This window comes from Colias eurytheme, chromosome 14 (genome assembly GCF_061535395.1).
Source record: "Colias eurytheme isolate Ceu_HAF_F1 chromosome 14, ilColEury1 Martin Lab GWU primary, whole genome shotgun sequence".
Taxonomy (NCBI): domain Eukaryota; kingdom Metazoa; phylum Arthropoda; class Insecta; order Lepidoptera; family Pieridae; genus Colias; species Colias eurytheme.
Window position 1 is genome coordinate 2,698,015 of NC_142993.1, and position 15,859 is coordinate 2,713,873.

General features: G+C 35.6%; 1 protein-coding gene across 2 annotated transcripts in view; it reads left to right on the top strand.

Annotated features, from left to right (window-relative positions):
• The window catches only part of LOC149902737 (uncharacterized), a 103,255-nt gene that overhangs the window by 9,892 nt on the left and 77,504 nt on the right, over positions 1-15,859 (top strand). For both annotated transcript variants that reach the window (XM_090109452.1, XM_090109451.1), the window contains exon 2: positions 1,985-2,083. In XM_090109452.1, the coding sequence (XP_089965578.1) occupies positions 1,997-2,083 (87 nt within the window). In that variant the 5' untranslated portion in view covers positions 1,985-1,996. The remainder of the gene's footprint in view (positions 1-1,984; positions 2,084-15,859) is intronic.

The window sequence follows — 15,859 nt, forward strand, 5'->3', positions numbered from 1 at the left end:
TTAACGGTTTTATTTCGAATGCGAAATTAAAGGTCGATTTTTGTAGACATTGCGAGTACTAAGTACTGTTTGTATGTTCTTTTGTTGAAAACTGTTTTAGGACTTAATACTTATTGCTTTTCGATTGAATATGTGTGTGATTTTTACAACGAGCGTTTGCGATTTCAGCATTAAAAGCTATGAAAAAGTCGTATTTGCATATTATGTTTACGTGTTTATACAACAAATAAGTTACCTAATAGATATTTCGCAAAACAACTATCTAGGCAGAAATATGTACATGTCTTTAATAAAATAATCATTTAGTAAGTAATTTATATTCATTTAAATTTATACAAACCTTTTTAAGGTAGGTATCTTTTATCAAATATAACTACATTTTGTACAATATTTAAACAATATGAGATGAAGATAATTCATTAATGATTTGAATATATACTCGTATTCGGAGCATCATAACATATGACACAAATACATATTCATATACATTATGTATGTGGAGCTTACAAAATTCGAAAGTGGTTTTATTATTATGAAAATGATTTGTTTTCTCCACTATTGTAAAACTAGAAAAAGGTGTATCAATACCTTGTTATAGTTATTCAGAACATAATAAATTATATGTAATAATATTAATCAAAGTCAATTTAAATACATGATTTCTAATCCCTAACCATGATGTATACAAAACACTTTATAAAGTTTTGTAAAATTGTAAAACTAGGTTAGGTAAATCTATTTTACATTGGTTGGATCGTTTTTATAAATCATCGATTCCTTAAGTTTTATCTATATAATACGTTGTAACGTTGCAAGTAAATAGGTGTATCCTCCTAGTACAAGTGCTACACCAAGCTTTTAGTTACTTCGAACTTCGAACCGAGAACTCGATTGTCCAATTCTCGCGCCAGCCACCATTTTTTTTTATTTTTTTTTATTGTGGAGAATGCATTTAGGCATACCCAGGGCACTCGGGGGAAGAGCCCTGGGTTATGTCGGAATCACCCTGCTGAGTGCAGGGTCCTACCGACTAAACTTCACTCGCGCCAGCCACCAGCACCATATGCCATTAGATTGAATTATAGATAACGTTATATTCGACTAATATAACCATTACGTTGCGTATAATATCAGGTATATATGCATTCGCATACATAATTACAAATGGGACCTGTTTGAAGCAGCTCTCCTTACACACGGACAGAAAATCGTAAATAATAATCCGTTATTCACTTTCAGGTTTGTGGGACAATGCAGGCTAGTAATCCTTGAGAATACGAATGTTTAGAAATGTTAATTTATTCTATTCTTGGTGATGTTTTTATTATTGTTTATGTTTTGTTGGATGTGTTAGAGATAGGGTTGCCGAAGTCTGAAACCTATTGATTTGTTCGGAGCTTTAAAGTTTAAATACACAGTTATCTTAGTTTCAACTTAAATACCATTGAATATTTATAGTGTGTAATAATTATGTATGGTACAGTACGACACCAAATATTAATAGAGTATATGTAATGTATATTTAAATTAATTTTTACTTGGCTATTAGGCATCGAAACTATACTGGTAATTTTAATTTCTGGATATTTCTTATTACATAAAACAATGTTAATTAACTATAATATATTGCGCAATTAGGTCAACTAAACAGACAAGACCTTCATATCCTTACATGGCTTTTAGACAGGCACTTAGTAGGATTAAAATATTAAATAGATCCGACATGTTATTGCTGTTTATTTAACAGACTGTAAAATTAATTTAACATTTAATAGCTACATTCAAACCTATTAAAATTTACAACACATTGTTTCTCATTTTAATACCTAGTGGTAACAGAAATGTAGTTAAAACAAAGTGTATAAAATGTTGTATAAAATAAAATTCAAACGTTATGGCTTAATACAAAAACTTGAAAACTTATCCAAAATTTTCATAGTGTCGTTGCATGTTCATGGACTTATGAAGTGATTTTATTTTGCAGCGATGCACTGAGATGGGCCACAGTGAGGGTAGTCCGCGAACCCCGGACCTGCCGCCTCTACCGCCGCCCATACAGCCTTGTAGCGGCTTCCTTGGCAATGTAAGTACTTTGCTTTATAAATTTAAACAAAATTAAATAGATAGAACAAGATAATATAAGAACAGTAATCTCCTGTGGGAAACATACTCGAGAAATTTTTATGACTATCATCGCTTGTTCATTATGTCATCGAATGTTTGAACTTTCGCTTCAGAATGAATTTATAATTTATTTTAAACATATACATAAATGATTATATAAACAATTCAAGTACTTCCGTTATTACAAAAAAGATGCATTTGTAAAGTTGTCAAAGCTTTTTTTGGGTTTGAGCAGTGTTTTTTTTTTGGTCATCTGGTTTTATGAATATTATTTTTTTATCTTGAAAAGCAATTTGAACGGAAACGTCGCATCATAAACTGCTTTTAATATAAATTTTATTTATTCATTAAAATTTTGCACAAATTATGCGCTCTTTTTTCTATAGAAATCTCCATGAATCTCATGAAAAAACCTGTTTAATTGGCAAAATATTTAATGTCGTCTCAAAGTCTATATTAATTTTTTTGTAAGACACCGACAGATGGATAGCTTCCTGTGCACTAAAACCATGATTGCGTTTATTACCTGAAATAACCAGATGTATAAGTTTTGTCGCTAAATTACCATCAAATAAATACTGTGCTAGGTAATTTCAACAGTCAGTTTGCAACATTCCTGATCCTGTAATAAATTAAGTAATTATCATTCTAGAACTTTTAAACGGTAACCTAAAAACCTTTAAAAGTAACTTGTTAAAATTTTTGCTAAGATTCAGATGTATGCATTTCTAATCGATAGATATATTTATTTCTACTACTTCAACAAAGAGAGTAGAAGCTCAAAACTAAATACCACCCATATAAATATTACCGGCCCACAGAAGCAAATCTTTATATCAGAATCATTATCAACCAGAGCCAAGAAACTCTTCTTTCTCACCCGTGAATTTGCTAAGAAAAATAATTATTCATTTTATTGGACAGTTCGAGGTATTATCTACATCAAAAAGGAAGAAGGTTCGCCAGCAATACGTGTTGATAACGAGTGTACACTGAAAAATCTGAAACAAAAGTGACTATTTTCTATGTGTATAAGAAATTTTGTGCAGTGGCTCCCGTTTTGTTCTTTAGTTCGTATTAAGGGACTCCTAATTAGCTTATTTTTAATTTTATATAAACAAATCTTACAAAACACACACATTAAACAAAACTTTATTCACTTAAACAAGACAATATCAACATTGAAATTCTCTTCACATAAAGTAATTAAGTTACCAATACTATCATATTTTATATCTAAGTATTTTCTTATTCTTCTCATGCATATATACAAATTATATTTTTATAATATATTATTATACATAATAGGTAATCAAACAAAAGTTATAAATATGCACATTATATATCCCAATGTTCACATACTTTTTACAAAATTGTTAACAAAATTATTAAGTAAAAAATTTATAATAAATATTATCGTTAATCACTTGTACCACACAACATCATACGATACTAGATGGCCTAACGTATCCTTTCTGATTAATTTTAATATTCTACAGCTAATGAGAGGGTACTTCAAAAACTTATTGTTCTTTGGTTCGTATTTTAATCTTTATAAGGTTAAACAAATAATCCTTGTCCGTTCTTTATATTTCATGCTTACAAAGCTTAACAAAGCTATACTTACTTTTTCTATATTTAAAACTAAGTTAAATCTCCTGCTCAAATTCGCAAAAAATAACAATGTGTGATTTTATACAAACATGTGTGCTTGATGATTTAGATAATAACATGAATCCAAGTGCAGTATACAGTGACCCGGAATCTTGTTGCAGCAAAATACGTAAGAATTCATATTTAAAAATATTAACGCAAAACATTCGTAGTTTGAGTGCTAACTGGGATAATTTGCTTCTATTGTTGTCGAGATTTAATTTTGTATTTGATATTATAGTTTTAACAGAGTGTTGGTTGTCTTGTAATAATATAATTCCTACCTTAATTGGTTTTAAATCGTTTGCAAATACAAAGTATTTAAATCAGAATGATGGTTTAACTATTTATGTACGTGAAAATGTTATGTCAATACTTCTTGAAGAACCGGATTTTTCTGAGGCAAATTGCTTAGTACTAAAGATAGGGAGTGATACAGCTCTTATAGCCATTTATCGTTCCCCAAGTTTTAAAAATATTCAAAATTTTATTAATTCTTCGCATTCGATCGTAAATAAACTATCCATGTATCCAAATATTATAATTACAGGCGATATAAATATAGACATAAAATCATCAAACACAGATCATTTATCAAGTGAGTATCTCAATTGTATAGCTATGACAGGACTTTTACCAGCACATTTATTGCCAACCCGATTAAACAACTGTTTAGACCATGTTATGGTTAAAAGTAAAGAGTTATATCATACTTTTATTATTGATTCTTTAGTCACCGATCATAACCCAGTAGTTTTTTGCTTGCAATTTTCTTCTAAAAATAGGCCAAAAACCGAACTTAAATCTATAACGACAACCGACTTTGATGCCTTGAGTAATTATTTTGATAAATTAGATTTTTCTCAATTATACACAATAACGGATCCTAATTTAGCCGCGTCTTATTTCACTAATCTTATTTCTCAGGGTATACAACAGTCTACAACTACGAAACAAATTTCTTGCCGCAAAAAAATTATCAAACCATGGATTACTCCTGGTTTACTTCGCTGCATTAGACTTAGGGATAAACTACAAAAAAAATTTAAAAAAGCGCCTAATAATCTTATCTTATCTATAACTTATAAACGTTACCGTAACTTTTGTAACGCATTGTTAAAAAAAGTAAAAAGAAATTATGAACGGACACTTATAATAAACTCAAGTAATAACAATAAATCACTTTGGAATTGCATAAAAAAATTTACTCACATGAATACTCGAAATCAAAATGGCTGTGACTTACTTAATAATTCTGAAAATGCGGTTGAAACGCTAAATAGCATCAACTATTATTTTGCTAATATTGGTAAGGAACTTGCAGAAAAGATTTCACATAATACATCTGATGCGACTCTTCCTTCCTCGTCCCCGTCCAATTTTTTTAATTCTTTTTGTTTCTATGAAACCGACGAGATAGAAATAAACAATCTGATAGTCTCTCTTCGAAGTGATTGTGCAGTTGGATGGGACAACATCCCAGCCAATATAGTTAAACAATATAGACCTATATTTGTTAAGCCCCTTGTGTACATTTTTAATTTGTGCTTGTCTTCTGGGACTTTCCCCAACACTTTTAAAAAAGCAATTATCCATCCAATATATAAGGCGGGAGATAGAGGTTCTATGAATAATTATCGCCCTATATCGATACTCCCATGCCTCTCAAAGATATTTGAAAAAATAATGAATACACGTTTGGTTACTTACTTTGAGAAGCACTGTATTTTATCACCCAATCAATTTGGCTTTCGCAGATCGAGATCAACGACGGACGCACTACACAATCTTATCGATCACGTTGTGGCTAATCTTGATATAAATAGAAGATGTGTTGCCGTCTTCCTCGATCTCGCGAAAGCTTTTGATACGGTATCGATGCCCCTGCTATTAAACAAACTAAATTATGTCGGTATAAGAGGTAAACCATTTGAATTGTTCAAAAGTTACTTAACCGATAGAACACAAATTGTTAAACTAAACGGCTTAATTAGTACCGAACAAACGCTTTCTTTTGGTATTCCGCAGGGAAGTATTTTAGGTCCAACGCTTTTCTTACTGTACATGAATGACTTGACAAATCTATCTCTTGAAAACGGCAAAATAATAGCTTATGCAGATGACACGGTTTTAATATTTGATGGTCGAACGTGGGAGGAAGCTTTTTCACATTCACAGTCTGGTTTAAATATCGTAAGTAATTGGCTGCTATCTAATTCGTTGACTCTTAATTCTGATAAAACCAAATACTTAACTTTTGGCATAAACAAAAATTCTATAAGACATTCAAGTAACTTAACACTTAAAGCTCATTTCTGCCCTGATAAACTATCTTGTACATGTATAACTCTTCAAAATGTTGATTCCATTAAGTATCTAGGTGTTATTGTTGATTGCTATCTAAATTTTAATAAACATGCAACACTTCTGGCTGCCCGCATTCGTAAATTGATAATTATTTTTAAAAATCTCCGTCACATCATGAACTTCAACCTCATTAAACGGATATACTTTACATTATGCCAGTCCTTAATAAATTATGGAATATCTGCTTGGGGTGGCATGGCTAAGAGTAACATGCTTACCATTGAGAGAGCACAAAGATCAGTTTTAAAAGTCATGACCTTTCGGCCAATTGATTATCCGACCAAAGATTTATATAAAAAATGCCAAGTCCTAACAGTGCGACAATTGTTTTTGCTGCAACTTATTTTAAGAAAACACCAGGAACTTGAATTTGACTTAAACAGCACTGATAAACGTAGATCCTACATGGTATGTGAGGTTAAACGTTCTCAACACTATTTTCCTACGAAGTTTTATGCTATATTAGGAGATTATATTTACAATAAAGCAAATAAAATCTTAAACATATATTCTATGAATAACTATAAATGTAAAAAAACAGTCACAGAATGGTTACAGGAGTTGTCTTATGAATCCACCGAAAACTTACTAAAGAAAAAACTATAAAACTATAAATCTTGTTTCACATATAAATATTATAAAATATATATAATTTGTTTAGTATTTAATCAATTACATACTAAATTTATTAAAATTATAAATCAATATTTGTTTATTTTACCTATTTTTTGTATTTTTATTTATTCTCTTATTTATTTATAATCTACTTGATATATTTACTTTATTTTGACACACATATACACGCCAACACACACACACACACACACATTACTCATAAATTTAAAACTTTATATTTATTTAGTAATCATATTTGTATAATATGCTTGCACATACCATTTATATAACTAGCTCACTTTTCAAGTTTTTTTGTTTTATTTAAGTTCAAATGACTCAGGGAGAAGCTGGTGCCTGTATATACAGGCTAGTTCTTCGAACTAAGCCTAAAACGGGTGCCACTTATACTTTTTACTTGTGAACAAAACTATATTGAATATGTCCATGTTTATGTCTATGAAAGGAATAAGAAATAAACGATATATTATTATTATTATGTTTCTCATTTCCATAATACTCGGGTACCACCAGAAGGACAGTACCCGGATCTTTGGAAGGCTTACGTGGGGACACGGATCCAACACGCAGAGGCCCTTTCGAGAATTTTAATGTGTTGTGGGACACCAGCCGCAGCCTGCCCATGACTGCACTATAGAGATACAGCCCTGGGCAGTCCGCGGTCGATGTAGGACTATTGCAGGGTATGGAAATTTAATGATTGGGCTATGGATTGGGATGCTAAATGGACTGGTACTGAGGACTATGGGAAACTATGGCACCTGCCTTTCTACTAAAAGAAAGTAAAAATATGTTGGCAGGTGGTGACTCGCCCTCTCACTGTATGGGCCCCCGAAATAAGTCGCTGCAATAGTGCGACAAGGGGGCAACATATTGTGAGCAGCTAAGGGTGGAGAGGCGTCCCTGGACTTTAAACTACGATCACGCGCTCCCTGAGGGTCCAGCATCACGTGCCCACTCGCCACTTACGCTTCGCATCCACCCTTCGAGCTAAAAGCTCTCGCGACTCCACTCTGGCCGGCCGGTTAAGGCAAGCCAGAGGTGGGGGTCCTGTCCTCGTCAGGCTTCACTCCGACCGGCCGGTGAAGGCGAGCCGGAGATGAAGACAGGGGCCTCCCCCGGGAGCACTCGGTTCCCGCGGGGTCGCTACTCCCCGACACCCCGCCACAAGGTGTCCTGCGGGTTGACTGATTGCACGGGTGGAATATCTATTGTCACGTAGACAATAGATATTCCAACCGTGGGCGATGGGGTCGTCACATCCCTACGCCCTTATTATTATTATGTTTCTCGGTTCCATAATACTCGGGTACCACCAGAAGGACGGTACCCGGACTTTTGGAAGGCTTACGTGGGGACACGGATCCAACACGCAGAGGCCCTTTCGAGAATTTTACTGTGTTGTGGGACACCAGCCGCAGTCTGCCCATGACTGCACTATAGAGATACAGTCCTGGGCAGTCCGCGGCCGATGTAGGACTATTGTGAGAAATGGAAGCAAAATAAACCGGGCTATGGAATGGGATGCTACATGGACTGGAATTGGGGACTATGGAAACTATGGCACCTGCCTTTCTACTTAAGGGAAGTAAAAATTTGTTGGCAGGTGGTGACTCGCCCTCTCACTGTATGGGCCCCCGAAATAAGTCGCTGCAATAGTGCGACAAGGGGGCAACATATTGTGAGCAGCTAAGGGTGGAGAGGCGTCCCTGGACTTTAAACTACGATCACGCGCTCCCTGAGGGTCCAGCATCACGTGCCCACTCGCCACTTACGATTCGCATCCACCCTTCGAGCTAAAAGCTCTCGCGACTCCACTCTGGCCGGCCGCTTAAGGCAAGCCAGAGGTGGGGGTCCTGTCCTCGTCAGGCTTCACTCCGACCGGCCGGTGAAGGCAAGCCGGAGATGAAGACAGGGGCCTCCCCCGGGAGCACTCGGTTCCCGCGGGGTCGCTACTCCCCGACACCACGCCACAAGGTGTCCTGCGGGTTGACTGACTGCACGGGTGGAATATCTATTGTCACGTAAACAATAGATATTCCAACCGTGGGCGATGGGGTCGTCACATCCCTACGCCCTTATTATTATTATGTCTCTCTCCATAATACACGGGTACCACCAGAAGGAAGATACCCGGTCCTTTGGAAGGCTTACGTGGGGACACAGGTCCAACACGCAGAGGCCCTTTAGAGAATTTAATGTGTTGTGGGACACCAGCCGCAGCCTGCCCATGACTGCACTATAGAGATACAGCCCTGGGCAGTCCGCGGCCAATGTAGGACTATTGCAGAAAAATGGAAATGAACGAAACTGGGTTATGGAAGGGGGTGTTAGATGGACTGGTATATTGGTTCTATGGGGACTATGGACGTCTGCCTTTTCAATATTAAAAATTGAAAATAATGGCAGACGGTGACTCGCCAGTTCGGTCGATGGGCTCCCAAAAAGGTTACCGAGAATGGCAACAAGGGGGCAACATCAGCTGAACGGCTAGGGGTGTAGAGAGGTGCGGCACCGGTTTCACCATCGCGGGCCCGCAGGCCCGGAGCGGGTTTCCCCGCTATTACGCCATTAGACACTTCCACCCCCGAGCATATAGCTCTGGCGGCTCCACTCTGGACGGCCAACAAAGGCAAGCCAGAGGTGGGGGATCCTGAACCTCGTCATTGTTCACTCCGAACTGCCACTGGGGCAGTCCAGAGGTGAGGACAGGGACCTCCCCCGGGAGCGCTCGGTTCCCGCGGGGTCGCTACTCCCCGACACCTCGCCACAAGGTGCCCTGCGGGGTGACTGACTGCACGGCTGGGATATCTATTGTAGATATGCCAACCGGGGGCGATGGGGTCGTCACATCCCTACGCCTTTTTATTATTATTATTATTTATAAATAGCATACGTCTAACTCATGTCTAACTGCACCATAACATTTGCTAATACAGTAGTGAGTAGACTATATAGAAAGGATTGTTATACAGGTTTTGAGTAAAACTACAAATATTTAAAAGCAACCGTTCTCATATCAAATTCGCATCGATCATTTCCCTGATTTCCATAACCAGGCCAGCTTGTTCCACTTCACACGGCGTTTATGCTATTATCACAAAACCAGCCTCTATGTCGACCATAACCATCTTTTGTTTAAATTAATGTTTATAGATAAGTCTATCGGCGCCTTTAGTTTCGCCCATAGAATATATGTATTTGCATAAAAACTCATTTGGTCTAGATTGTCTTTGTATTCTAAATTTGAAGGAGGATTGAGATAATGTTATTTTCTTAATTTGCAAGGTTTTTGTCATGTGTATAATAATTTGTACGCTTGATTTTTGTAGAAATATTGTTTATGTTCCTAGCAAAACAGAAAATAATGCAAATCGAAGTAGGTATTCGTCTGAAGTGGAATGAAAACTTTTTTCAGTTTATTTTCATATTTTTTAGTAATACATAATTATGACATAATCTATAATATGGTTTTAAGCAAGTTTTAAGAGATGCTTCAGACAAACCGACAATTTTTGTTCATATCATCAATCATATATGAGGACAGAGCTTTCACGTGAAAGTCGCGTCGACTCTGAAAACCTTATTGTTAAAATATGATAAGTTGAACATAAATAGCGTATTACCACATCAACGCCGAACATTATGACGCATAATAAGACACTTTATTATTAAATCGGCGTAAATGAATGCGAGCGGCCCATCTGTCATACTTTACGAACTTTCCTCGTAAAAGGTTTAACGGTATTCAGAAGAAAGTGATGCGTAAATCAAAGATCTGCTGTCCCTTTCAGCGGCAAATAAGCTGATGATATATGGACCGGCCTGTATGATGCATGTTCGGTGAAATTGTAGCAATGTGTAATAAATTGAGTCGCGCTCTTAATTTATTATCTTTGGGTCGATCATTTGTAAATTATCGTTTAAATTGGCAGCGGGGAAATAAATTTATTGTTGTTACGGCCATTTAAGGACGTTTCATTCACTAAGTAAGGATACATATAAGGTAACTAATTTATGGCTCCTCTATAACGTTTATCAAGGTTCTAGTGAAAGCTATTAAAATGAATGTGATGTCATTGCATGTCATTCAAAAGGAACAAGAACAGCGGTAGTGAATAATATGATATCACCACATATAGATAATATATAACACAACTAGCTTTCCGCCTGCGGCTTCGCCCGCGTTTTCAAAAAAAAAACCCGCATAGTTCCCGTTCCCGTGGGATTTCCGGGATAAAACCTAGCCTATGTCACTCAGAAATGATGTAGCTTTCCAACAGTGAAAGAATTTTTCAAATCTGCCAAGTAGTTTCGGAGCCTATTCAATTCATATAAACAAACAAACAAACAAAAAATCAAACCTTTCCTCTTTATAATATTTGTATAGATGTATAGATTTACATCAATTAATAAACTTATCAGAATTTTTTTACCTAAATATGTATGTACAAACTGAGAATATTTTATGCGCTGCATCCCCTAAGGAGGTTAAATAGGGAATCGCGGGCAATAGCCAATACTGTAATATTTATAGCACAGTTAACTGGACATTGTCGGTACTGCGTGTAATAGCAATCTGTTTCTATAACGATTCGCTAAAACCCCAGTGTTATTAGAGATATAAGCAATTTATGCGTTGGACAGTCGCCGGGGGCAGACGCGGCTTAGAGTGCAATCTTCTTAGACCCATAAATTTTGCATCGAGTAGGGTTCCCATGTGGAAAATTCTCTTAGATGTATTGAACGGGAGGTTAATCGTGTAAATGTATTTTGGTCTATAAATTTTATAATTTATGGTTAGCACTATTTAATCTTAAAAATAAATTTAACTCGTTTTTAGAAGTAGTAAATTAAATATGCTTCTTATTCAACTAAGAAAAGCGTCAGCCCCGTATTTCATGTTACCTTCTCTTTTATCTTTCTCTAGCCTTTATCAAATATAAACATAAATTATATCTACTTATGAAAAGGTGTAGCACGGATGCTTGTTGGCTAATAGCACTAGTAGAGTATTCTACTTATGGAAAAAACATCTTGGCCTTAAACAATTATACGTAATCCATACTAATATTATAAATGCGAAAGTAACTCTGTCTGTCTGTCTGTCTGTTACTCAATCACGCCTAAACTACTGAACCAATTTGCATGAAATTTGGTATGGAGATATTTTGATACCCGAGAAAGGACATAGGCTACCTTTTATTGCGAAATATGTACCACGGCCGAAGCCGGGGCGGGCCACTATATAAAAATAATTTTGATTTACGTACATGTCAATCATTAGTTGTCAATCCAGTCAAATACGGTTGAATACGGTCAAAATATTGTTTGACATTCATGCGTTCAAAAATGTATTTTGTGTAAAATAATTCAAAAGTAAAAAGGGTGAATAAACTATTGTCTGTATTTTTTTTAAATCAATTATTGAAAAGTGCAATTAAAGCAGATACATAAAAATCCCTCAAATATAAAGCAGATACATAAAAGTTTACGCGTGCTTTCAGAAGTTGATAAGGTATTTTCGGTGAGGAAACTAACCAAGAAGGATAGTTCGATTAATTATTTAAAAAAAAATCTCTAAAAATGTAAAAATTCTGACAACTATTTGTCGCGATTTCGTCGACTGCTTCAACAATATTGCGTTGAAATAATATTATAACGTTAAAATTGAAACGGAGGCCCTGGCTCATTCGATTGAACCAAGCTAAATTGCGTTTTGAAGATTACATCCATTTACGCGATGCAATTAGCACAGAGAAGAAGATGCAGAAAATATTGGGCTATTTAGGTGCTTAGGTGCTATTTTACCGGCGACATACACAGGTAGCCCAAGTCATACGCATGAATATGCGCAAGATGCAATGACATAATATGTTCGTCATTATGGTCGGCCTGGATCTATTCATTACATTTACATGAAATCCAAAATGGATGGAAATTATTCTACTGCTGCGTCCCGGACAATTATCAAGTGATCGGCTCGACATTACCACACGTGTTTTCAAGCAATGAGTTACATTAAAGCAACACATCTTTCGGATTATTCAATGATGGATGTATTCAATCGATCCAGACCGACATTATGTTGTAATCACGAATATGATTGATGGACCGTGTGGCACCATCAACCGCCAATCACCATGCATGGTTGACAGCGAGTGTTCCAAAAGGAATCCACGAAAATTTACTGTAGAAACTATCACAGGCAACAAGATGATAGTGGTAGAACTATCATAACTAAAGTGAAAGGAAACGATTTCGTGGTCGACACCAGTTAAAGAATGAAAAGAGTTAATCCGAATGCATCCCAGGCTGCAAAACGTAGTTTAATTCGATAATTTTTCTCTGGCACGTGTATGAAGTAATCAAGTATCTAATTATTGTTTTTTTTTATTCTTTTTCCTATACCTATGTGTTATTCATCGAAATAAAATGCTGTTATATATCTTTATTTATTTTGTATCATTGTATTCCATTCATCAAAGCCTAAATTAGTTCCAAGCCCAAAGGTAACACGACATTCATTGACTGGGCGGTACGAAGTTCGCCGGGCCAGCTAGAAAAAATTAAAATTAAAAAAAAATTCAATAAAAATGTAAAAAATTAAAATTATTTGTTGCGATTTCGTCGACTGCGTCAACAATATTGCGTAGCTATAAACAAGTTAAATTGCGTTTTGAAGATTGCATCCATTTACGCCATGCAATTAGCACAGAAGAAGATGCAAAAAATGTTGGTCTATTGATTATTTTACCGGCGACATACACAGGTAGCCCAAGTGAATATGTGCAAGATGCAATGACATAATAATATGTTCGTCATTATGGTCGGCCAGATCTATTCATTACATTTATATGTAATCCGAAATGGATGGAAATTATTCAACTGTTGCTTCCCGGTAAAATATCAAGTGATCGGCACGTCATCACCACACGTGTTTTCAAGAAAAAAATCCGATCACTGATGAGTTACATTAAAGGAACACATCTTTGGAATTATTCAATGATGGATGTATTCAATCGAATGACGAAAATCTGGCTTGCAGCATGCACACATTTTAATTTGGTTAGTCGAAAGAATAAAATATATGAGTGTGCGGGGATTGCTAATCCTAAAACCGATCCAGACCGACATGACGTTTTTATCACGAATATGATTCATGGACCGTGTGAAACCATCAACCAACAAACACCATGCATGGTTGACAGCGAGTGTACCAAAAGGTATCCACGAAAATTGATGGCAGAGACCATCACAAGCAGCGATGGTTACCCACTGTATCAGCGTCGATCGCCCAATGATAATGGTAGAATTATTATCACAACTAAAGTGAAACGAAACGATGGCGTGGTCGATAACAGTTAAAGAATGAAAAGAGTTAATCCATGCTGCACAGCTTATTAAAATTCAATCATTTTTCTCTGAGACGTGTTTGAAGTAATAAATTAAAATACTATTATATATCAATCCATATAAATATTTATTTTGTATCATTGTATTACGTTCATCAAAGCCTAAATTAGTTCAGCTAAAAGGTAACACAACATTCATTGACAGGGCGGTACAAAGTTCGCCGGGACAGCTAGTTATTACCTAAATCTGAAATCATAACTCATTATCTCTATCTTACCTATGCATAACGACGGTCTTCCAAATCTGGTAGCTCTACCTGAGCCTGACTGAGCTTAAATCGTTATTAGTAACTAGCTGCTCCGCGCGGTTTCACCCCCGTGGCTCCACTCCTGTTGCCCGTAGCGTGATGAAATATAGCCTATAACCTTCCTCGATAAATGGGCTATCTAACACCGAAAGAATTTTTCAAATCGGACCAGTAGTTCCCGAGATTAGTGCGTTCAAACAAACAAACAAACTCTTCAGCTTTATAATATTAGTATATAGATCTAGATTCATGACTCGGATATATGTATCATAAACAAAGCTAAACTGAATGTCTCCTTACGTGAACTATTATTTAATACAATTTTCCGCATTCAGCTTGCAGCTTGACGCTCGCTTTGAATATAAATTCAAAACTTTTCTTTTGATGAAGCTTGTTACCAATTTTATGAAGTTTTATAAAGCATCGTCATAATGTTCAAATAATAATTGCAACGTGCCAAATTAAAACTTTTAATTGAGATACGTTTGTATGTTAGGTGTATTGTATTTAATATTTATGTAGTATGTTGCTGAGATGTAACCTATCGTATTTTTATGTACTTAATATTAGGTACCTAGGTTGAAACTTGGCTTTTCTCCAAAGCTTCCAAACTTTTACAATAAAACGGAAAGCTTTTACAGTGAAATAAGTACATAGTAGTAAATTACAGTCCACAAATCTGCTGCATACTTTGTTTGTATATTCTATGTATTTCATATTTATTTGAGTAAGTATGAACTCATTTTAAGGAGAGAGTTAATATACCCATAAGAGGTTACAAAAACGAACATAAATAAGAAAGTGGCGATGGCAAAAACAATCCATACTAATATTATAAATGCGAAAGTAACTCTGTCTGTCTGTCTGTCTGTTACTCAATCACGCCTAAACTACTGAACCAATTTGCATGAAATTTGGTATGGAGATATTTTGATACCCGAGAAAGGACATAGGCTACCTTTTATTGCGAAATATGTACCACGGCCGAAGCCGGGGCGGGCCACTATATAAAAATAATTTTGATTTACGTACATGTCAATCATTAGTTGTCAATCCAGTCAAATACGGTTGAATACGGTCAAAATATTGTTTGACATTCATGCGTTCAAAAATGTATTTTGTGTAAAATAATTCAAAAGTAAAAAGGGTGAATAAACTATTGTCTGTATTTTTTTTAAATCAATTATTGAAAAGTGCAATTAAAGCAGATACATAAAAATCCCTCAAATATAAAGCAGATACATAAAAGTTTACGCGTGCTTTCAGAAGTTGATAAGGTATTTTCGGTGAGGAAACTAACCAAGAAGGATAGTTCGATTAATTATTTAAAAAAAAATCTCTAAAAATGTAAAAATTCTGACAACTATTTGTCGCGATTTCGTCGACTGCTTCAACAATATTGCGTTGAAATAATATTAT